At 42.1% G+C, this 23279-nt stretch overlaps 1 protein-coding gene across 6 annotated transcripts in view; it reads left to right on the top strand.

Moving 5' to 3' along the window:
- AOPEP (aminopeptidase O (putative)) overlaps positions 1-23279 on the top strand; it is a 349846-nt gene that overhangs the window by 61169 nt on the left and 265398 nt on the right. For all 6 annotated transcript variants that reach the window (XM_047829009.1, XM_047829006.1, XM_047829007.1 and 3 more), the window contains exons 5-6: positions 10965-11118; positions 18513-18758. In XM_047829009.1, coding sequence (XP_047684965.1) covers positions 10965-11118; positions 18513-18758 — 400 coding nt within the window. The remainder of the gene's footprint in view (positions 1-10964; positions 11119-18512; positions 18759-23279) is intronic.

Raw genomic sequence — 23279 nt, 5'->3', positions numbered from 1 at the left:
GTGACTTGCTTCTGACTGGCTCTTGCTTGCCCTCCTAGTGCTGTACTTACCATATTTGGCATACAGGAAGTCATCATGATGTCTTTTGGGTAATGATGATTACAACAGGCATGGACCGATTCTTTTTGCTATGGATTTTTGTCTTAGGCTTGACATTCATGAATTTTCTCATGTGAATAAAGTTCTCAAGTGTACCTGTGACCATCTGGAGCAGTATGATTTGGTGCCTGGTTTGCTGACCCATTTTGTACTTAAGTTTAAGGGGAACTGGGTAATCTGTGTCACAGGTCAGAATGGTGGGTGAGATGTGGAATAACAAGCGTGGTGAAATGCGATGTATTCCTTTAGGTATTCATTAACCGCGAGGGAAAACCTCAAAACCAACGGAGGGACTTGTGTTCTCAGTTCAGTAGGTGGCGCTCTTTTACCTGGTTCACAAGAATGATCTTGAAGGTCATTCTCTTCGGGGAGTCCTGTGCCGCAGGCAGTACCATGTTGCGGGGAAGGAAACCCGAAGCCCTGCTGGGTGGCATCAGTGCCTGAGAAGTGGTGGCATGACCTGGCACTTGGCCCTGGTTAGGCAGTGCCGGTGCATACCAGCCCAGGGCATTCTTACTGTCTCCTTTGTTCTGGTGCCAGTTCCCGCCCTTGAGCAACAGCAGAGAAGAACTAACGAAAGACAGTCACGCCATGGGTATTCAAGAGGGTGGCATAGCTCATAAAACCAGAACGTGTAGACTCAGCAGCTCAAAAGTACTGAAAGAGAAAGGGCTGGGGTTTGCTGAAAGACCCAAGCACTGGACAGGCAAGCCAAGAGAGGAAGAGCAACCCAAACCGGGACCTTTCCCTCCTTTTTATGTATCTGTGATTATTAAAACAAACAAACAAACAAACAAAAAAAAAACACAACACGTATATAACCTGCGCATTGTGTATGGTGTGACTGTCTCTATACACGTAAAAATACACATTTTCCTTTATACACATGTTCCTATACACCTTGCTAAGCACCTTTAATTTGTAATACAAAGATACTGCAAAATCATAAAATAGCTTGATACATGGAATAATTTGGGCAGGAAATTCTGAAATTAAGAAGAGGGGCTGGAGAAAAAAAAATCAGTCGTGAGGTAGGAAACAAGCAGGGGCTACAGAAGAATTGAGGAAAGAAACCTGATATGTTAAGTAAAAGCATGTATCAATCTGATGTTTCCAAATGCTTCATGCTATTTGTCTAACCTACAGTGGAAGGGTTTAAAAGATAAAGTGAGAGCTTTTAATAGGAAGAATTTAAGTGCCTGTTTTAATTTTCAGGGAAAACAATAACTCCTCAAATAACAAAAAAATTCTGTGAGATGTTTAACTTTGCAAAGATAAATTATCTGCCTTTGCCTCTAGAAGCAGGGTAGTTGTGGATGGGGTGGCTGTATTTTTACAGTGTGTTTTGTATTTCCAAGACTCCCCTAAGAATAGGATAATGACTTTCCATATATTTTGTATTTAATTTACTATTAGTGGGCATAACTGATGTGTCACAATGACTACAGTATCTTAATTTTCTTCTGCTTTTCTTTTTATAAAAGTGATCTTCCCAAATAATGAGCAAGGTTTTTTACAGGCTTAGTGTAAAAAAGTTCTCTCTGCCTCCATGGGCTGATTCCATCAAATTCTTCCTTTTTCCTCTTTCCTCTTCCGACGGAGGAAGACTGAACCTTTAAAACTATTCGTAGGACGGTGTTTTAAAATGTGATAAATAAGAAAATAATTAAGGGAATTTTTTAACACTCCAGTTATAAGAATTTTTAAAACTAAATTTTGAACTGCCTCTTATGATTTAAAAAGTGACCTATTTCAAATCCTTATCATACCTACAAAAAATACAATCATCTTCAAAGAAAATTTCAATTCCGTTCTGGACACGAACAGGTCTATTTGGATCTTATAGCAGCTGCTATTGTGATCATAAGAACAATACTTGATATGATGTATCCGTCTTACCCGTGAGACCATCGGAGTATAAGAATTTTCCACCCTTAGTAAGTTCCAGTTTGAGGAGGTGGTGAAGGGGTATTCAGGAGCTTTCTGAGGAGGCCCAGAAGGGAGGCAAGATGGGTGGCTGCTCAAGCCTGCTTGGTTAGGGAGTGCCACTTCCTCTGGGCCCCTTCCTACCTCCCCCCTCCCTGTTAGTCTTGCTAATGAATCCGGCCTGGCCGTGAAATCATCCAGTGGTGTGATGGGCTTCTGGCCTTTGCAGAGGAAAAACTCTGGGTTAATTCAAGTACAGCGTGTTCTCTTTGTTTTGCAGCTGGTGTAGCAAGGGAGTCTAGGGCAAGTGGATTGAATCAAAAAGGAAAATGAAGGCATTCACTGTCTGTTTCATCGAGGATGGCTCATTTAAAGTAAACACCATTTAAATGGTCTCCAAATGGCCCATTCTATATGAAGTCATACAGGATGCCCCCTTTGGGCTGTCATTCTCCTTTAAATGGATCGCTTTGTGTGCACTGCGTTTTAATGCCATTCAACCTTAAACCCCCATATGTGGGCCTCATCAGGCCACAGGCTTTGGTGCACATGTGGCAGCCATACCTTCAACATTCTTTGTCTCTGTCTCCAGACAGTCAGCCCAAGCAACAGGGGGAGGTAGTTGTAAAGACAACAGCAGTTAACATTTCTTCAACACTTATTATGTGCCAATTACTATGTCGAGTGATTTCTATATATATTATCTAATTTAATCCTCACATAATCCTATGAGGCAGATACTATGATTATTCCCTTGTTATAGATGAGGAAACTGATGCATAGAGAGATTAAGCAATGTGCCCAAACTGGTAAGTGTGGCTCAGGGAGTTGGACCCCAGCAGTCAGATTCCAGAGCTGGAACTCAATCAATGGACATATTCAGAAAAAATAAGCTCTCATCAATTCTCTTTGCAAGGTAGGCTTATCCCAAACAATAGATAATCCAGAAATTATTTCTCTTTGTCTTTGGAATGCATGCTCTGCTTTCTGGGGCAGTATTTCCACCTTGTTACTTGCATTTTTTGCCGTTGGATTCGAAGATGAGATCAGGTATTCCTTGAGCAGCTAGCTCCCTGTGGCAGTGGGCAGTCTTCATACAAGATTGAGCTCAGTGGAATAATCCATTAACAGACAACCCCAATGAGACTTTTCTACCAGACATGCCCTCATAGTAAGAAACTAGTAAAAACCTCCCCCAGAGAACTGAAAGCGTTCAGTTGTCACAGCGGTCGCTCCAACATTCACCCAGGGTTGGGCAAGAAGCCCAGGGCTGGACAGCTTTGGGGAGCCTCTGTGAAGGGTCCAACGAGGGTCTTTGGGAAACGTGTTTCTAGCCAGTTTTTATTTGGCCCAGCGCATTGATCCGCCCCTGTTTAACCGTCACTTGGTAGCCTAGAGAAACTTTTTTGCTGTTAAGGCTCGAAATATGAAACAGTTTATTCTAAATGACCTCCACTAAGTAAAGGAACTTTAAGAATCTTAAAAAATGAAAAATCCTGAGGATCATATAGAAGAAAATCATCTTGAACATTTAAGATATGGGTTTGAGTGATATTTTCAATATATCCTGCCCCTGCCCCCCAAATCCTTTCTTTCCATTGTTTAACTTCAGAGAAGACTACAAGGGAGCAGTGGCAGTTTGGATATATTTTTGCTGGGCTTGACTGAGGTTCTGCTATCACTTTTGCTATCTCACTCCCAAACTTTAGGTCGTTTAAGGTTTCTGCCCGAAAAAAATAAAATAAAATAAAATAAAATAAAACAAACACATTGCTCTCTCCCTCTTCCCTGCCACATCTCTTTCTGGCTTCCAGTGCCCTCCCCACATCACCTCTAGGATACAGACATTCCAGTAAAGGCCCTGGGACAGGATGTGATTAGGCCCTCTCTGTGACCTTGTATAGGCATCTAGCAGAAACCACTTATTCCATTAGCACTGTTCTCTCTGGAAAGCAGTTCTAGTTCTTGCTGTTTCCAGAAGCCTCCTCTTGCCCATGTGCCAGCAGCAAACATCAGATCAAAACTTCAATGCAGCGTGTAGGGAGAAAGCCTGTTGTGTACACGGTTTCCTCTCTTTTCCCTCCCAGCTTTACTGAGATATAATTGACGTATAACATTGCTTAGGGTGTACAACGTCATGATTTGATATCTGTATATACTGCAAAATGATTACCACAATAATGTTAGTTAACACATCCATCACCCCATGTAAGTACATTTTTTTTTGTTTTAAGAACTTTTAAGATCCACTCTCTGATCAACTTTCACATATACAATACAGGATTGTTAACTGTAGTCACCTTGCTGTACATTACACCCTGTGAACTTATTTATCTTGTAACTGGAAGTTTGTTTCCTTTGACCACCTTCACCCATTTCTCTGCCACCTCCCCTGCCCCCCAACCCCTGGCAGCCACCAATTTATAATCTGTCTCTGTGAGTTTGACGATTTTTTTAGATTCCACAAATATGTGAGGTCATTCAGTATTTGTCTTTCTCTGATGTGTTTTACTTAGGATAATGCCTCCAAGGTCCACCCATGTTGTCAAAATGGCGGGATTTCCTTCTTTTTTTATGGCAAGTAGTGTTCCGTTGTGCGCATATACTTCACTTTCTTTATCCATTCGTGTGTCGATGGACACTTAGGTTGTTTCCATGCCTTGGCCTTTGTAAAGAACATTGCAATGAACATAGGAGTGTAGAAATCTCTTTGAGATGGTGATTTCATTTTCTTCAGGCACAAACCCAGAAGAGGAAGTGCTGGATCGTATGTTAGTTTTATTTTTAATTTTTTTGAGGAACCTCTATACTCTTTTCCACAGGGCTGCACCAATTTACACTCCCAGCAACAGTGCACAACAGGCCCCTTTCTCTGCTCCACATTCTCACCAAAACTTGTTGTTTCTTGACTTTTTGATAGTAGCCATTCTGGCAGGTGGGAGGTGATCTCTCACTGTTGTTTCGATTTGCATTTCCCTGATGACTAGTGATGTTGAGCGTGGTTTCATGTACCTGTTGGTGATTTGAATATCTTCTTTGGAAAAATGTCTATCCAGGTTCTTTACTCATTTTTAATCGTATTTTTTGCTGTTGAGTTGTAGGAGTTCCTTATATGTTTTGGATATTAATTCCTTATCAGATAGGTGGTTTGCAAATATTTTCTCCCATTCTGTAGGTTGCCCTTTGATTTTGTTGATGATTTTCGTGGGTTTTTTTTTTTTTTCTGTGCAGAAGCTTTTTAGTTTGATGTAGTCCTGCTTGTCTAGTTTTGCTTTTGTTGCTTGTGCTTTTCATGTCATATCCAAAGAGTCATTGCCAGTGCTTTATTCTTAGAAGGACTTTCTAATAGGTTAGTACCTCTTCCTTATCTCTAAATTGCCTCTTACTTCTGAGTTGTATGTTATCATTTCAGTATAACCTTAGGACCAAAAGTATTGTTCTTTTTTCATTAGTTGACTGATTATTTTTATTTTTTTTATACTAAAAAGGCACATATTCAAAGAGTGAAATAGTTCTATTGGGTTTACTATACTCCTCCCCAAAATACTTCTACTGTATTTCTTCTGTTTCAGAAGTAACCCCTTTCACATCTTTTAGCTGATTATCTGATATATATGTCCATGTTGTTCAGTAAGATGCAGGACTGTTCAGGGTTGATCTTCCCACTCTGGCAGGTGAGGATTTAGCTCTCTCCATGCCCTCGTAACACACATACCCCCTTCCCCAAATCCCATCGTCCCGATGTGATAAATTTCATAAGCTTGATTAGATCAGTGTTCTTCACATCATTATATCTATGTTCTTAGAAGCTGAGTCTTGTACAGCTTTGATTATGTTATTGTTTCTGTACAACATGTTAGTTTTTCATGGCGTTAATCATTGTTTTATTGTTTGTTTTTCCTATTTGCTTAGTATTTACCAACCCCAGAGGTGTTGAAAGTTGTTTCAATCTTCTAAGGTGCTCGAATACATCAAGTTGCCTATCAATTTCCTCCTGAAGCAGTCTTTCCCAGGGTCCTGGAATCTGCTGAAGAGCTGGGTTACCCTCTCTGCTGGGCACATAGCTGGCACCTGGGATCACCCTTCTCCATTAGTCTACAGATTCCCTGTGCTTCTCTCTTGTATTGGCTTGTCTGCCTTCCTCTTGGTTTACTATATCTTTGTGAAGCATATTTTACATACTTAAGTAGCTTCCAGAGAATAGGATACGTGGGAGGTGAATTTTTTGTGAAACTGCATGTCTGAAAATGTCCTTATTATATGTTGATTTTTTTTCCTTCTTTTTGGAAGCTTGTGGAATCTTGCCTTTGTCCCTAGGGTTCTAAATTTCAAAATGATGTATCTTGATGTAGATTGATTTGTATCTAGTGTCCTGGGTTATGTGCCCTTTCAATCTGGAAACTCATGGCCCCTTAAATTTGAGGAAATCTTCTCAAATTTTTTAACTGATGATTTTTTTCCCTTTCTCTTTTCTCTGTTGTCTTTTTCTGGAGCTTCTATTACTTGGATATTGGGCCTGCGGAACTGGTTTCTATTTTTCCCTCTTTTTTTTTTTTTTCTTCTTTCGCTACTTTTTGGGAGATTTCCTTAGCTTTCCATTCCATCTCACACCTTTATTGAATTTTTCTTTTCTTCTATCGTGGTTTTAATTCTCTTTACTTTGGAATGCTCCTTTTTTATATTATACTCTTCTTATTTCAGCACTGCAATACTTAGCAGTGTATACTTAGTGGGTATATGTTTGGTGTTCTTTGAAGTTTTCTTCTCCTCGCAAGACCACTGACCTTCAAGTTGCTCGTTTTCATCTCTGTTTCACATCAGAGGCTTTCTAGATGTCCTGGAGGTGCTTGATTTGTCTGTAGGCATTCAGGAGTAGGGACTAAAATACTGACCGGAAGCTCTGTGCCCACGTAGGGCTTCTCAGCTGTGAGCTAGCTTCACCATAGGCTGATCATAGGACACCTCCAACTTAAGTCTCCTTAGTTGCCTTCTCTTGGGCTGTTCAGCTTTTTCATTCCTCTGCCTGGAGGGTAAAAGACTGATTGCCTGCACTCTGGGAACCAAATGAGAAGCTGGCTGGTGGTCTCAGCATCTGATATGCATATGTTCATCTAATCCCATTCATTTGCCTTCAACTGTGCCGGTTTCCTCCCTTCTTCCCCACCCTCACCCACAGCCGCCCCCAGTCTAGAGGCCTTCTCTTACTCTCTATAGAAAACAAATCTCCAGTTATTTGCTGGGGTGTTGTGGGGGACAGTGTGGGGGGGAACTAGCACAGGTGTGTGGAGTAGGGGAGTCCATCTGGGGATCTAAGCCCTTCTTAGATGGTCATTCAGCCAGGCCTGCTTAGTTTTGTGCTTCTTCCACCCCCAGCTTTCTGGGGTTTCTAGAGGATAAAATGAGGTGGCTCTTGTCTTTCTCTGTTGCCAACTCAGGATTCAGATCGGCTGCGTCATTAGCCCTGCCTCCATCCGCATGGCAGCTTCCAGTATTTTGCAGCTACTGTCTCCTATTTTATTCTCCCTGTTCTTCTTGATGTATGGATTTTTTTTTTAAATCCTTTTACGGGGTGCCTGTCTGGCTCAGTCATTGGAGTGTGCGACTCTTGATCTTGACATTGTGAGTTCGAGCCCCATGTTGGGTGTAGAGATTACTTAAAAATTTTAAAAATCTTAAAAAAAAAAAAATCCTTTTACTGTCCTTTAATTGGGCTTTGGGAGGAGGCAAAAGTAGCTTCATGTGTTCAGTCTTCCATTTTTACCTGAAAGCCTCACCATTGCCATTTATCGAATGCCCAGTGTCTGAAGTTTTTAAAAGGAAAATTCAATGGCCCACGGTAAACACTGCAAAGTGTACGTCACAGAAAGCATGACCAGACCACAGCCCTTTGATTAAGAGAATTTTGTTAGTCAAGATTTTTCTTTTAAACTGAGGCTGTTCCAAAGATTTAGTTCCTCACCCACAACTCCTTTCCTCTTCTTTCATCTCCAGCCTCCCCTCAACCTCTCATCGTGTTCAGTCCAAACTGAAGGTCTTCATGGAGCAACCATGGGGCGGCATCAGGTTGCAGGGAATGAGGTAGTTAAGGGAAGGTAGGAAAACGAGGGAGGTGGGCTCAGTGCAGCGTGTCATGCTGAGTCCATGTCATGCTTTTATTAGGTCTGCTGTGACTGTCTCTACCCTCTTCTTACTGGCTGGGGATCAGAGCAGCTGTTCTCTTTAAAGCTGTGGCTTTCTTTCAAGCTGAGTAGAAGCTACACACATCACCGGATTGGCTCCAACATCACTGGATTTGGTTGTCTCTTTAAAGAGGAGTGTGCCTTCAGCTTCTTAGAGTGGCTGTTCTGACTCCAGAAGCAGGATGAACTTACAAACAGGTTTGGGAGCATGGCTGCCTCTGTGATGGGTTTCCAGTAGTTCTGAGTATGCCCTTCTATATTCTTTCATCAAATATCTCCTCCAGTGACTTCCAAACTTCATGTCCTATCATACTTATTCAAACTTGATATCATAGTTTTTCTTTATGTTTAAGCCTTTGTTCTCTGTTTAAATTTTTTTCTTAAGATTTTATTTTATTTTGGGGTGCCTGGGTGACTCAGTCGGTTAAGCATCTGACTTTGGCTTAGGTCATGAATCTCACGGTTCATGGTTTGAGCCCCTCATCGGGCTCTGTGCTGACAGCTCAGAGCCTGGAGCCTGCTTCAGATTCTGTGTCTCCCCCTCTCTCTCTGCCTTCCCCTGCTTGTGCTCTGTCTCTCTCTCTCAAAAATAAACAAACATTAAAAAAAAAGATTTTATTATTATTTTTTTAATGTTTATTTATTTCTGAGACAGAGCACGAGCAGGGGAGGGACAGAGAGAGAGGGAGACACAGAATCAGAAGCAGGCTCCAGGCTCTGAGCTGTCAGCACAGAGGCCAACACGGGGCTCAAACCATGAACCGTGAGATCATGACCTGAGCCGAAGTCGGTCGCTCGACTGAGCCACCCAGGCGCCCCAAGATTTTATGTTAAGTTTATTTTGAGAGAGAGCGGGCGTGTGCAAGTGGGAGGAGGGGCAGAGAGAGAGAGAGAGAGAGAGAGAGAGAGAGCTCTGCTGTTAGCACAGAGCCCAACGCAGGGCTTTATCCCACAAGCCATGAGATCATGACACAAGCCAAAATCAAGAGTTGGACATTTAACTGACTGAGCCACCCAGCTGGTCCAGATTTTATTTTTAAGTAATCTTTACACCCAACATGGGGCTTGAACTTACAACCCCAAGATCAAGAGTTCTGTGCTCCACTGACTGAGTCAACCAGGTGCCCCTAAAATTTTGTTTCTTTGGATCTAAGTTGGTAGTTTCAGGGGATAATAAATAATGACCCCTCTAGCTTTTGGAGTTTCAAATGAGTTGAGAGACAGAGAAGACAAGCATAGGGAGATCGAAATCTAACCTTTATTATTGATTTTTACAAGTAAAACACTTTGAAAAATGTCATGTTAGGTCTGCTGGCCAATGTGGGCATGTTACTATTTGACTCTGAATTTGACATCTTATCCACTCACTGATCATATTGGACAATCACAGGCCACTCCATGAGTGTATGGCCCTCTAAAACTTTTAACAAGAATGACAAAGGGGTGCCTGGGTGGCTCAGTTGGTTAAGTGTCCGACTTCGGCTCAGGTCATGATCTCACGGTCTGTGAGTTTGAGCCCCGCGTGGGGCTCTGTGCTGACAGCTCAGAGCCTGGAGCCTGTTTCAGATTCTGTGTCTCCCTCTCTCTCTGCCCCTCCAGTGTTCATGCTCTGTCTCTCTCTGTCTCAAAAATAAATAAACGTTAAAAAAAAATATATATTTACTTAAAAAAAAGAATGACAAGAATAGCTCCTGCAAAAGAATTAGTATGGGGCTGAAAGAGAGGCTAGGGCTATTTGAGTAATGGAAATTCCCTACATGGAACATGAGGAAAGGAGAAGTGTGTTCCACAACAAGAGGTGATATGAATTCTCCTTAAGCACATCATCAATTTATAGCAGATGCTCAGGAAAAAAAAAATACTGTATTAGATCAGGTTGTAGGGTGCATTCAGATATCAGAAACAGTGAAAGCATTTTCCCATCGTAGAAGTAAGAAGTATAGTGTTATAAGCTATCAGTCATTTGTTCTTTTTGTAAACACCTTCACTATGTTTTGGCCTAAGTGGAACGCACACCCTTGGCTGGGGTGGGGAGCCTCAGCTGAAATTCCAGGCCTGTTACAAACTAGCTGGGAGTCCTTGGCTCCCCTGAAACTCTCTAGGCCTGGTTTTCATCTGCTCCTTAAGGAATGGGGGAGCAGCCCAATACCTGAACAGATAAAAAGGATAAGGGATAAACCTAAGCTTCCACAGTTAATTAGTTTCAGAGTTGGGACTAAAACCCAGGTATCTTCCTTCCCTGGTCTCTCCATTCTCTAGTATATCCATTTTAGATGGACTTAAATTGAATTTAGACAAAATAGTTTAGCAACACAGTAGTGATCGTGCATGTGTTCATTTCTTCATCTGTGTATTCAGCAGAGCATCTTTTTTTTTATGCCAAACACTGCTCTAGGCAATATGTATGAACAAAAGATGTTCTTGTCTCTGTAGCAGCGTACAGCCTGTGCCCTTTATGTGTTTATAGCCCTTACGTGACCATCTCAAGTACTACCCTTTATTTATAGCCTCACTTGAAGTGCTTCAAACTGATCCCTGGTCTTTAAGGAGATACAAACTTCCTTAGCTGCCCTGAAACCGTCATCCCTCTAGGCTCTGCCTGAGAACTGCAGTGATGCCCCTTCAGTAGATATGACCCATCTCCAGGAGTAGCTCATGCCATCTTATCACACAAATTCTTTAAGTGCCTAAAGCGAAAAGGTACAGAGTGACGTCCAGAACCATTCATTGGCCTCATTATGGTTTTTCTCCTGTTTATAGGGTGCTCAAGCTGGCATTACTATGTAACCATGCCGATGCCGGCCTCCACCTTCACAATCGCAGTGGGATCCTGGACAGAAATGAAGCCAGAGACCTGCTCATCCAATGATCTGGCAGCAGAGAGATCTCTGTCACCTTCCGAGGCCGACTTCAGGTTGGTATTTGGGAACTTGCTGAAAAACAAACACTTAAGGGAGCAGTATGATGCATTTATTCCAAGCACTGGGAATGTGAGTCATCCCTGCTGAGAAACTAAACCAAAATATGATTAATCAAAGCAGGAAAACCCTACTGGGAGGGAAAGGGAGTTGAGAGGCAGAAATGTGGGCATATTGTTTATGCAGAAAGAAAGAAAAGAAAAGAAGTATATATGAAATCCGCTGTGAAGTCAGGTGAAATATTTTTATGTGTTTGGTTAAGTCAACACAATCCTCAGATTCAATGCCTTCCCTCCTTCTACACTTTTTAATTTTGGTTTTCAATGCCAATTTGGTCAAAAACACAATAAAGAGGAGTTGCTTGTCTGCTGGATTACTTTGTAGGCCACTCTACTGTTTTCGTTCCAAGGACTGCTGTTAGCAGTGCATTTGTAGGGGTGGCCCTCTGTCAGTGGGCTTGTCAGTCTGTTTTGGAGCACAGGACACAAGGTAGCTTGTCACAAGGTCATGGTTACAAGTAACCTCCTGGGTTAGGACTCCATTAACTTGAATAGTGATTCCTTCTTTTTCAAAGTGGATCAGAGAAAATCGGTTTAAAGTGTTTAAAAATCAGCATGGGCCATTGGACATTCACTTGCAGCTTCCCCAGACCTTCAACTGTTTCTAGCTTTGAGAACCAAAAGGGAGGAAGGGAATGGACATAGGAGGTACAAAGTGTCCAAATTGTGCATTATTGCATCATGCTTCATTCCTGGCACTTGTACACCCAGCTTAGTTTAACCACTTTTCCTGTTTATACACAGTCACTATGTCCAGTACCTTCTGGTAGAGAAAGCCCAGAGTAAACCAACCAAGATACGCTTTTAGTGCAAATTCCCTTGTGTTGGTTGTGTTTTGCCATGTTGTTCTCACTCTTACTGTAGTGGTTGCAGTGGTGGTTGGTACTGTTAGGACATAAAGCCATTGAGCCCTCTCCTATGACAGGCATGTCTTACCGCTTGCATTTTGCTTTTTGGAGGAATGGAAGGGATTTCCACTTCCTGCTTAGTAACTTGCCTATTTTGGACTAGTCTTCCCTGAGCTATACACAATATCCTAGTTTGCTTATTGGATTTTACTTATGCACTCTTGGGAAGAGGAGAGTTGTGGATAGAAGTGACACTATTACTTTCACGTGGGAATACTTACTTGCACGTGAGACCCTTTCCTGCCACTGAGCTCAGAGTAGGCCAATGTGGCCTACTCTGTTTTGGGTGGCAAAATTTCTGCATAGGGAGGACAGGTGCTCTAGAGAGTTAGTGCGATCCTCAGTGGACTTGTTAGGAGCAAGAAATAAACTTTTTTCTGTTGTTAAGCTACTGAAACACTGAGGATGTTTGTTATTGCAACATACCCTAGCCTATCCCAAAATGATAGAGAAGTCATTGGATGCTTGAAATCAGGAAAAGTCTTGACTTAAATGTCATCTTGATTAGTCCTGAGGATAAGCCTATAAGATAGATAGGCTTTATTATCTCCATTTTATAGATAAAGGTATTGAGGTTTTAGACAGCAATGTGTCCGTGTTCATATCTCTACTGAGTTACAACACCTGGATTCCCATCTGGGCTTGATCCCCCATAGACGTGATTCAGAATCTTTCCTGGGGAGTTTTAAAAACTGTGTATAATGTCCATGCCTTACTTGGAATCTGACCCACCTTCCCACCTGGAGAGTCACTGCCATGTCTGAGTCACTCTTATTGATTGGAATGAGTCGCCTTGGAACGGAAGACAGAAATTGAGAATTCTGCCTTTGAGCATGAGGGTGCTGTCCCTACTGGTTGGGTAGGTTTCCTGGGGCAAAGCTGTACTGTGCTGCTCTGTAGAATAAAGACTTTGCTTGGGGTTGTCAAATTCTTCATGATGAAGAAGCACTGTGCTCTTCACCTACAGCCTCAGGGCTGCTTGACTGTTAGAGGAGGTGTGCAGTTGAAAACCGTGCGCTGTAGTGCAAGGCAAAGAAAGACATTTGTTATTTTTTCCTTCTAGCCATATTCCCAGGGATACGAGGTTGGGGAGCGGGCAGGACCACTTCTTATGTGCTCTGTCTACTGCCCGTAGCAACGGAGATGGCTTTTCACTTTGTGCCCATGATTGTGAAGGAGGAAGCCATGGCCATTTCCATTGGGCATTCTGGGAAGAGATGGCATCTGAAATTCCCGTTGGGGTTCAGGGGAAGGGGATGTTGTCCTTTAGAGTTTATAGCCAGCTGAGACACCATAGAAGGAGAGCACAGTAAAGGTTTTGTTACTGACAGAAGCTGGACTTGGGAATACTCAGGTATACAGTCACAGTGGGCTTTCTAATACTCCATTTCCAAACTAGACAAACTTACCCGCCCAGTTACCTGCCTACCTGGACTGCTTCCGGCCTCCACAACACAGATACACGCAGCCTGGCACTTGGCCAAAAAGTACCCCGTCTGTGGGCAAGCAGATAGGAAAAGAGGCAGCCCAGAGTGGCCAAGCCAATCAGAGCAGCTGGAGAGAGGTCAGAGGTGCCACTCCAGGGGAGCATGTCCTTGTGTGGAGAGGCCTGAGGAACGGAGTCCTTCCCACACTCCCTTCCATGTCTGACATGCTATGACTAAGTTTTCCCTTCATTTATCACTGTGCTTGTCTATCAAAAATGTACTGCTGATAAAATAATAGCTTGCATTTGCTTAATCCTTCCCTGGCTGCGTGCTTCATGTGTGCTGTCTTTAGTCATCAGAGGGTAGCTTTGTGTTTTTATCCATTAAATCTCTGGCTCCATGCTACGTTTGCCAACAAAGGTACTCTGAAGTGCCAACTGCAACAGTGTTTTCGGTTATGTTCACATCTGGTCCCCTTGCTTTCCCCACCCCCCTCTTCTACTTCAAACCTTCCCAAGACCACCAGTTCAATGCACGTAAATGTAACTTTTATAGGGGCCTTATATACCACAGGCTTTCATTTACCTAAAGTGTTCATCTGGGTCCCAGAAATTTGGCCAAAGTATTGGTCACTGAACTTTTGATCATGTTCATGTGGGCTAAATTATAGGAAGAACATTCCCTCTTCCAGCTCAATTCCACACGTGCTCCAGCCCACTCTGGGTGAGCATTTTCATAAATACGTTAATTAGAAGGCACTTAGGTAAACCATTGAAAGTTTTATTAATTTTCTTCGGCTGCAATATAACTTTCTCTGGCCACAGAGGAATCTTTTTATTATGTTTAACCTCTGGAGGCCTTTGTTAAAGCATTGTCTTTGCTTTGGGCCCATACAATTTAAGCATGACACGGAAACTTGGATAAAGTCCAGAGAAACTCAGGAAAAATGATTAAAAGCGTGGAAAATAGGCACCACAAAGAAAAGGCATTGAGGTTGCTCATCCTAAAGAAGGGAAAGCTTGGGCGGGGGGCGGGGGGGAAGCAGTTTTCTTTAGAGTTGTGGAGTCTGTGGAAAGTTGCCTTGTGAACCTTGCAGGGTGAGGCCCTATTTCTGTGTCTTTGGAAGGCTAGGAAAGAACGAATGATATATAAATCATAGGGGAAGATGCCAATTTCCAGTACACGCTTTGCTGTAGAGAAGCCTTTCCAAATCTTCCTGGCTTGGTTTGATTTCTCCAGCTCTAGCTCCCTGGTATATTTCAGCTTTCTGGCTTTTATTGTACATCCTGCATTTTGCTTTGCATTATATGAGAATTCCCCTAGGAAATGCCTCCAGCTTTCAGATACGACTGCATCACTGCGTATGTATTGTCATCATTGCCAACAGCTCACTGGTGGCTGGTGGTGGCATTTTGAACACTTGTGATTTTTACGGTATGCAAGCATCTACTCTGCTTGCTAAAATATGTTAATAAATTGTCCAAACATCTTAGAGTGTCATTGTATGTACCAGAATTTTAAATTTTTTCTTCCATTAAAACTGTAAACTCTTCAAAGGTAGGGTCAGAAATTTATTCCTATGTGTATATGTGGCACACCTTTGGGGTGCCTCGAGTAGAGCAAGAATGCAGGAAATCATTACTAAATGATTGAGTTGAACTGTCAAAAAAGGACCTGCATCTCTAAGGGAAATTTTGGTGATTCCTTTTGAGCCTATGACAGGGAAATGTCTTTGTCAGCTAGTTTCCATACATCTCATTCTGGAAACAAGAGGAGGACCAGAGGAGAACCTCTGTAGGCAGTGTCCAATCTTGTGATTCTGAATAAAACCTGGTCACTCTTCTTCCTTGGAAAGACCTCATGTGAAATGATTTCAGCCCAGGAATCGCAGGAGAGGGAACCAGTGGTCTGGTTCCCATCATTTACCAACCTAACATTTATTTCACCAGTTCTTCCCACTCTTGGCAATATTAATGGGCAATATTGACAAGGAGGAGCAGGAAACCAGAGAACCACAGGGCAGCTGAGCTCAGCTTCTAGAAAAATCTAGGATCCAAATTTACTCAAGAAGATTAACGGAGTATGTGGGGAAGGAAGGTCGGGAGGGAGGAGCTTGTGATGACTCACGATGTGATGAAAAGAACAGTTCTTATTCCTCAGGAATGCTGTGTGGATTAATTGGGATAATGCACATGAAGTGTTCAGAACAGTTCTTGGCACACAGTGAATGTTCAATAGCAGTTGTGGTAGGAGTTATTGTTTACTATTCTTAATTCTCATCAGTATGGATTATTTATAAATAACAATCAAGCATTATTATTAATCTTTAACTATTAAAATGTTTACCCTGATTATGAGCCTGGGCACAGGGAATAGCTATTTACAAATGCTTGACTTGCTGATGATACTAAGAGTGGGTTGGAGCAGGCACAGCTATAGAAATGAACGGTCGAAGGTGAGTGTGAGAAAAGCATCTTTGAGTTCATACTGCTTTCATAGAGGACTATTCATGACTTCATAAATGTACAATATGAAGAGGGGCGAGGGCCTCATGTGGAGAGTTGTCAGAGAATCACAGTACCAGAAGAAACCTTGGAAGCCATTTTTTTTGTTTGTTTTTAACGAAAGTATAATTAACATAAAACAAAGTGCATAGATTTTAAGTCTGAGTTTTTGCCAATTGTTTACACCCTAAACTAATAGAGGACGTTCCAGCATCCAGTAGTTCCCTCACCTCCTTTCTGGTCAGTTCCTCCCCTCCCCCTGCAGCCATTTTCATGAGACCACATTAGAGATGAGAAAGGGGCCCTAGGCACTGAGTTGCTTGCCTCACATCACAGTTAGCCCGTGTGAGAACAGCCACTGAAGCCCAGCTTTCCTGATCCCGACGTTGGAACTTATGTGTGGCCTTCCCTGATGCCACATACATTTTTATTGGGAGAGCCTTAATAGTCTCATTTATCTATAGGTTGATTACCTTAAAGTCCTGCATTTTCTCCCAGGCTTTGATTATTAAAAAATGGTGCTAATACACACAACTGGAATAACCTTCATTCCCCCTGGCTAGTGCCGTTCATGTCCAGAGAGAATTTAACTCACCTTTTCTCTTCAACAAGTTGACTTTTTTTGATACCTCAAATTATTTTCTGATCTTTCTTGGCTGCAGGAAATAGTCTGGCCCCATGGTATGTGTCTAGATAGGCCAGTGGAATGCCTCGTTGCGAAATTGTGCTCTGACACATAGAATTTAAACTTGTACTGTAAACTTGTATTGTAAAATTTGTACTGAAGATGCCTCCGCACCTCCAGTTTCTCTATTATTTAATGTGCTCTGAAAGTTTTTCAGGAAGTGTAAGCTTTAATTATTATAGCCCGTTATATCCCTATGTAAATATCTTAGGTGGTTAACTCAATAAATGGCTTTCTTTTTTATTTTATTCATTTATTTATTTAGAGAGACAGAGAGCACGTGAGCAGGGGAAGGGGGTTGGAGAAAGAGAAAGAATCTTAAGCAGGCTCCATGCTCAGCGTGGAGCCCGGTGTGGGACTTGATCCTACTACCCTGGGATCATGATTTGAACTGAAATCAATAGTCAGACACTCAACCAACTGAGTCACCCAGGCACCCCTTAATAAATAGACTTCTTTACTTAATGAGACCTTTGAATGTATACACCAGTACAGTACTTGTCATTAGGTGGACATTTGAAGCCTTTTCAGGTAAATGTTTACCAACAGGCACCTTTAGTCACTTTCTCCATAAAGCAAGGTTATCAACCCAGGGGCTTTGGCTAGCATTCAATGTCAATAATTATATTCTCCCTATTGCCTTATCCTGGCAGAAGTGTTTATGGGTCTCCACCCATTTTTCTTACCCTCAACAGCGGTGAAATGTCACTGGTGCTGGAAGCTGTGTTCTATGCACCAGGCTGTGGGAGGGCAAGGCTCATCTCCATAGCTGTGTGGATCTCCTTGGGCAGTGCTGGCCTTGGATAAGTGAAAGCCTTCAGAAACTTGGAGAGGAATTATTGTTGTGGCCTGCCCCTATTGGGACATGCCAGCATTTTAAGGTTTTTCATTATTCACTGTGAATCCAACAAGCACCCATAGGTAAAATTATAATTTGTAAATTAAAATTAGAGGGGTTTTCCATTGTGTTTGAATAAAGGACGTGCTAACAGGCAAAAAAATAGAGTTCCCTTTGATGTGGGTTTCTTTGAGTAGATGAGTTCTCTCGAGGCCTGTGAGTCAAGTTCTAAGAATTCTTTTTCAGCTCCACCTTTGACAGAATAACTGGCAGCGATCAGATGGTACAGGCTGAGCTCTGATCTGTTTCCTTAAAAGGTTGATTCTGTTCAATTTGTATCAAAAGTGGATTGGGGAAAATAAAAAAGTGTCTCTGTATTCCATAAGAGCACAACTTCTGATGGCTTTTAACATGAGCATCTGGATTACTTTTTTAGTAAAATGGACTGTGTTCTTTTGGAAAGTCGAAACCTGTCCTGTCATTTGGTTCATTTTTTATTCTAGGAAATTCTAGAATGGGATCCTTAATTTGGCTTTGCACCATCCTTGCCTTTCTAAGTTATGAACTGTTTCTGATTTGGAGATTTTTTTTCCATGGTGATACTTGAAAAGCACATTTCTGAGGGGCAGAAATTTTGCTTTTTATTTTCGGGAGGGGGTTGTTTTGTTGTTTTGAGGCTTGGGAGGTTTTCCTTGTTTACTCTAAAATAAGTAGGAAAATCTACTTTCACTTAGTTTAGATTGAAGCTACTCGGTCAATTCAGCACATCAATAAGTATTTTGACCTATAGTTTTTCACTGCTGCAGAGAAACAGACAAGCCAAGAATTCCATTGAACTGTCTTGATCTTGAGCCCATCTGAAGTGCCGTCTTTAGAAGTTGTGCATGTCTGTGAGAGTTCCCCACCTCCATGGCAAGAATAAACCTGATTTACCATAAAGTGCATCTATTTATTTCGTGTTGTTCCCAGGAATGTTGGCATTTGTGGTCACATGGAATACCCCTGCCGCTTCCAGAATCCTTCCGCCACCACCCAGGAAATTATTCCTCATCGGGTCTTTGCCCCACTGTGCCTCAAGGGTGCCTGCCAAGAGACCCTTCTGCAACTGGTCCCTCCTTGCCTCTCAGCAGCACACCGTGTCCTGGGAACACACCCGTTCTCCAGGCTGGACATACTCATTGTCCCCAGCAATTTTCCGAGTCTGGGGATGGCCAGGTACGTTGTTCTATTGTGGCACTTGGATAACATGCTTTGGACATCCTTTGACTATTTCTTGCTTTCCCTGGGCTCTGTCAGGGCTCCATTAGGATGGAAGGGCCACAGTTGCTCATGCTTGGACATCTCATTGCTGCCTCGAGGGACAGTTTGTGTGTAGCCTCCACCATGCAGGAGCCTTTGGGTGTCGTGGGCTCAATCAGCTGCTCTGAAAATAACAAGCTCACATTGTTGCTTGGATTGAAAACACATTGTGCCCCCAGAGTGATGTATGTTGGATCGTGGCTGATGAGTGACTGGTTAGCTTGTGGTGAGAGCATAATGCTAATGGGCCCAAGGTCACATCTCTGGGCAGAGGAACACGACTTAGTTCCTGGGCCACAGGCTGCTCGCCTAATCCTGACCAGCTGTCTCATCCATTCTCGCCATTGGTCATAAGGGCAACGACTTGAGAGCCCCTGTGTCAGAGAGACTGTGGATGGATCAGTGTAAATCCATCACCACTGCTGGAAAAACAGCTCAAAGCAGATGGCTTACCGGGGGGTGGGGCAGTGGGGGGGGGGGTCACTTGTCTTGCTAATATTTTTAATGTAATAAATGCATTATTCTTACTGTTTTCTCACTTTAGTTCTCGTGAATAATCCAGGCCTGCAAGGTGAACCTTTCCCTATATATTATTGACACCTAAAACCCATTCGTTAATGCTATTGTTCCTTCAATAATAGGTACCTGTGTTCCACTCAGCATTTTACTTGTTACATACTCAGGATTTCACTTGGTTATATTTCTATGTGAAAATCTTAATCATTAGCAGTGAATATGCTTGACTGAAGATAGGAAAAATAAGCTCATCAAAACATGTGACTTTAAGTTTTTCCCTATTAGTCAAGGAAATTCCTGCTGCCAATTAATTTCCATGCTTTTGAACAGCTGTCATTTGTGGTGTTTTCCCTGAAAACTGCATACATTCTTAGTAAGACCCATGAGTAGAAAAGAACTGACCAGAACATTTGCTTTTGATCTTTACTACATACATATACTTTTTAAAGCTGGCTGGCTAGTCTTAATCCTTGAGGAGGTCTGAGAAAGTCATTTTGGCTGATTTTTATCCTGTATTTATGAAGATAATGAGAACGTAGAAACTAGGATAATTATATATATTTGGTTATGTGCATCAATATTGTTTTGGATGTCTATATATAGAATTTGTCTTAACAAGGGGGATTCTTTGGTCCCTTTGAAGAGTCTGCTGGACTTAATTTAAGCAGAATTATTGGCGAAGAAAGGGTTGTTCATTAAATGTTTCTCATTTGTACCTAGTTTTGAGGGGCTCTATTTATTTGGGAGTTTTTAGCACTTTATGAGAGTTGTAGCTTTTCAGGGCATGTTTGCTAACAGTTCCAAGTTCTGACGTGAGGGAACCAAAGGCAGAGTATTTTTCGTACAGAGGACCTCATTTTCTGTAGCTCCTTCCTGACAGCAGTCTGCCAAAACCAGAATTTGTTGACCTGCAGGCCATTCTGGAAAGCCTCTCTTTTCGAGTTTGCGTGCCTAAGCAGGTAGGCAGTGGGTTTGCTGCTCTTTGAGATATTTAAAGTGACTTAAACATGCTTTGCTCTGTATTTTGAAAGTAATAAGCCTAAGAACCCTAAGGCCAAATGGTACTGGGCACAAATGTCAGAAAATGTGATGGTTATAACTCAGCAGCAACAAGACCGTTTTTATGCTTTAAAAACAGGAGACCCGTACATTTAAAATTTTGTGGTTGGTTGTCAAATATCATTTTCCCCCCATTTTTTTCTTCCCTTTTAGACTGTGGAAGTAGTCTGCCCTGGTCTAGATGTTTTCCTGGGCTTAGTTACGGTTGCCCATATTTGAGCTGCGGAGGGGGGATTGTGTATCTTCCACTGCCAGCCAGGGGTGGGGGGAGCACTCTGTTTTTCCTAACTGTGGCCTAAATTGATTCCACTTGCTTGGCTTGACTCTCGCGGGATCCCAACACCTTGAGCCACATGCGAGTGAGTGGGGTTTATGACTCAGCTGGCTCCGGGGGCCCTGCTGCCTTATTTATGGTCAGGGCTTTGCTTGGGGCTCTGTAAAAGCAAAGCTGGAACAAAAAATGACAGTCTTGTAGGTCAACCCTGTACCCTAAACAGGAACAGAGAAATCCCAAGTGTAGTAGGAGCCATCCAAAAAGACCTCTGCACTGAAACTTGCCATTGTCCTGTTAATTGCAATGCACTAGAGATCAAAGGATTTCTTGGTAGATTAAATGGTTCTTTGCCGAGTCCACATTTATAAACATGTAAGCAAGATCATAAATTCCATACCTCTGGACTTCTCGAGTGATTAGGTCTTAATCATAATGAATACCATTTTTTACCATTGTAGTATTCTTTTTTGGTGAATGGCATTAAACATTCCCACATGAACTAAAATGGGTAAATTGTTGGTAACCATTTTCAAGAGTTTTCAAAAATTTTGGATGATATCCATAAAGATTCTACTATATTTCAAATATTACATATTGTAGTTTGTATGGAAAAATCTTAAAACTCTCCTCTCTGAGTCTGTTTGGAGCCTGATTCTGATATTTCAGTAAAGTAGGGAGAAACACACTTGTATAATATGATACTTTGAACATATGATAATGACAAATCAATTTATAAGAAGGCAAACGACACGTACACAGTGTTTTAGAATTTGGCGGGCTTTTCAAACATAGCAGTAACTAGAACATCTATCAAAACCGTACCTCAGAGGGGCACCTGGGTGGCTCAGTCAGTTGAGCGTCCAACTTCAGCTCAGGTCATGATCTCATGGCCTGTGGGTTCAAGCCCCACGTCAGGGTCTCTGCTGACAGCCCAGAGTCTGGAGCCTGCTTCGGATTCTGTGCCTCCCTCTCTCTCTGACCCTAACCCACCTGCATTCTGTCTCCGTCTCTCTCAAAAATAAATAAACATTAAAACAAAAATTAAAAAGAAAAAACTGCACCTCATTTTTTGGGTCACCTTTAATAGAATAGGAGCCATTACTTATCAACCTCCTTTTCTCAGTCACTGTTCCCGGGAGAGATGCTTTCATTCTCTTCTGATTCTGAGAAGAATCACCGGTTTGCCCCTGAGACACTACTGACTAGTCCCATTCCCTTAATTTTCTCACTTGGTGCGTGTACGCTTTCTGTTTGTTTCATTTTGCTTGTGCCTTCCATAGAGGTTGAATCTGCCATATAATGAGTATACCTTTCTTGGATTGAGTAATAGGGTGTCTAGCCAAAGACGTGAATGCATTTTAAGTGAATCTCCAATGTATAGATCCACTCTCTTTGTGTGGGTATAATTAGTGTTCTGCCATTTTCATTGTGTCCTCATGTTTTTCTCAGGTGTCTCAGCTAGAGATTGACGAGTAAGCCTCGTTTCCCAGGTATTGAGAAATACATGAAAGGAACTCATCATCGTGCTTACATACATTCTTTGTTATAATAATAATAATGTTAATGGAATAATATCCTGGAACCAGATTGATGACAGTTGCTTAAAAATTAACACCTCAGTCTTACCTCTTTGTGTGTTTATAATAAATGCTTTGCTTTGCCATTTGTCTTTCAGCGGTTCACAATTACATGTCACGGGGCATAATTAGGTTGGCAGAACTACCTTGCTGACATCCAAATACATTCTTTTTTTTCCTCCTCTATTTGAATTTCAAGAATCTTCTGCCATCATTTCAGAGCGGTTTTGTGTTTAGAGCACTGGAAAAAAAAAAAAAGCTGTGTTTTCTGTGAGTCTCCTTCTCAGATCTACTGTTTGCATGTAGCTTCACCCCTGGTTCGGCTTGGAAAATTGAAAAAAAAAATACGGTGGCATTGTGGTTGACCTTAGGTGACAATTCTGCTTTGACTTGTTTTTCCACTGGTTTCATAGCAGATTGTCTTGTTTGTCTGACCATTGTTTGCCTATTTATTTATCTAGTCATCCTTTCAGTAAATTTCTATTAGGCACATACTGTGTGCCAGGTAGGATTTAAGATGCTGAGTCTATGGGGGTGAACAAGATTGATGAGATCTCTGTCATTGCAGAACTTACATGCTGGTCAGGGGAGAAAATCGTATACTTAAAAACAAGAAACTAAGATGTGTGCTATGAAGAATGAAAACCAAGTAAGTGACAGGGTGATCGTTAGGGAGGGGAGACAAAGACTTCTTTAAAGAGTGATGTTTGCTATGAGACAGAAGAATAGAGGGGCGCCTGGGTGGCGCAGTCGGTTAAGCATCCGACTTCAGCCAGGTCACGATCTCGCGGTCCGTGAGTTCAAGCCCCGCATCAGGCTCTGGGCTGATGGCTCAGAGCCTGGAGCCTGTTTCCGATTCTGTGTCTCCCTCTCTCTCTGCCCCTCCCCCGTTCATGCTCTGTCTCTCTCTGTCCCCAAAATAAATAAACGTTGAAAAAAAAATTAAAAAAAAAAAAAAAAAAAAAAAAAAGAACAGAAAGGAGCCAGCCTGTGACGGTCTGGTGGAAAAGC

The sequence above is a fragment of the Prionailurus viverrinus genome, chromosome D4 (genome assembly GCF_022837055.1).
Source record: "Prionailurus viverrinus isolate Anna chromosome D4, UM_Priviv_1.0, whole genome shotgun sequence".
NCBI classification, from domain to species: Eukaryota; Metazoa; Chordata; class Mammalia; order Carnivora; family Felidae; genus Prionailurus; species Prionailurus viverrinus.
This window is presented reverse-complemented; position numbering and strand designations above follow the sequence as displayed.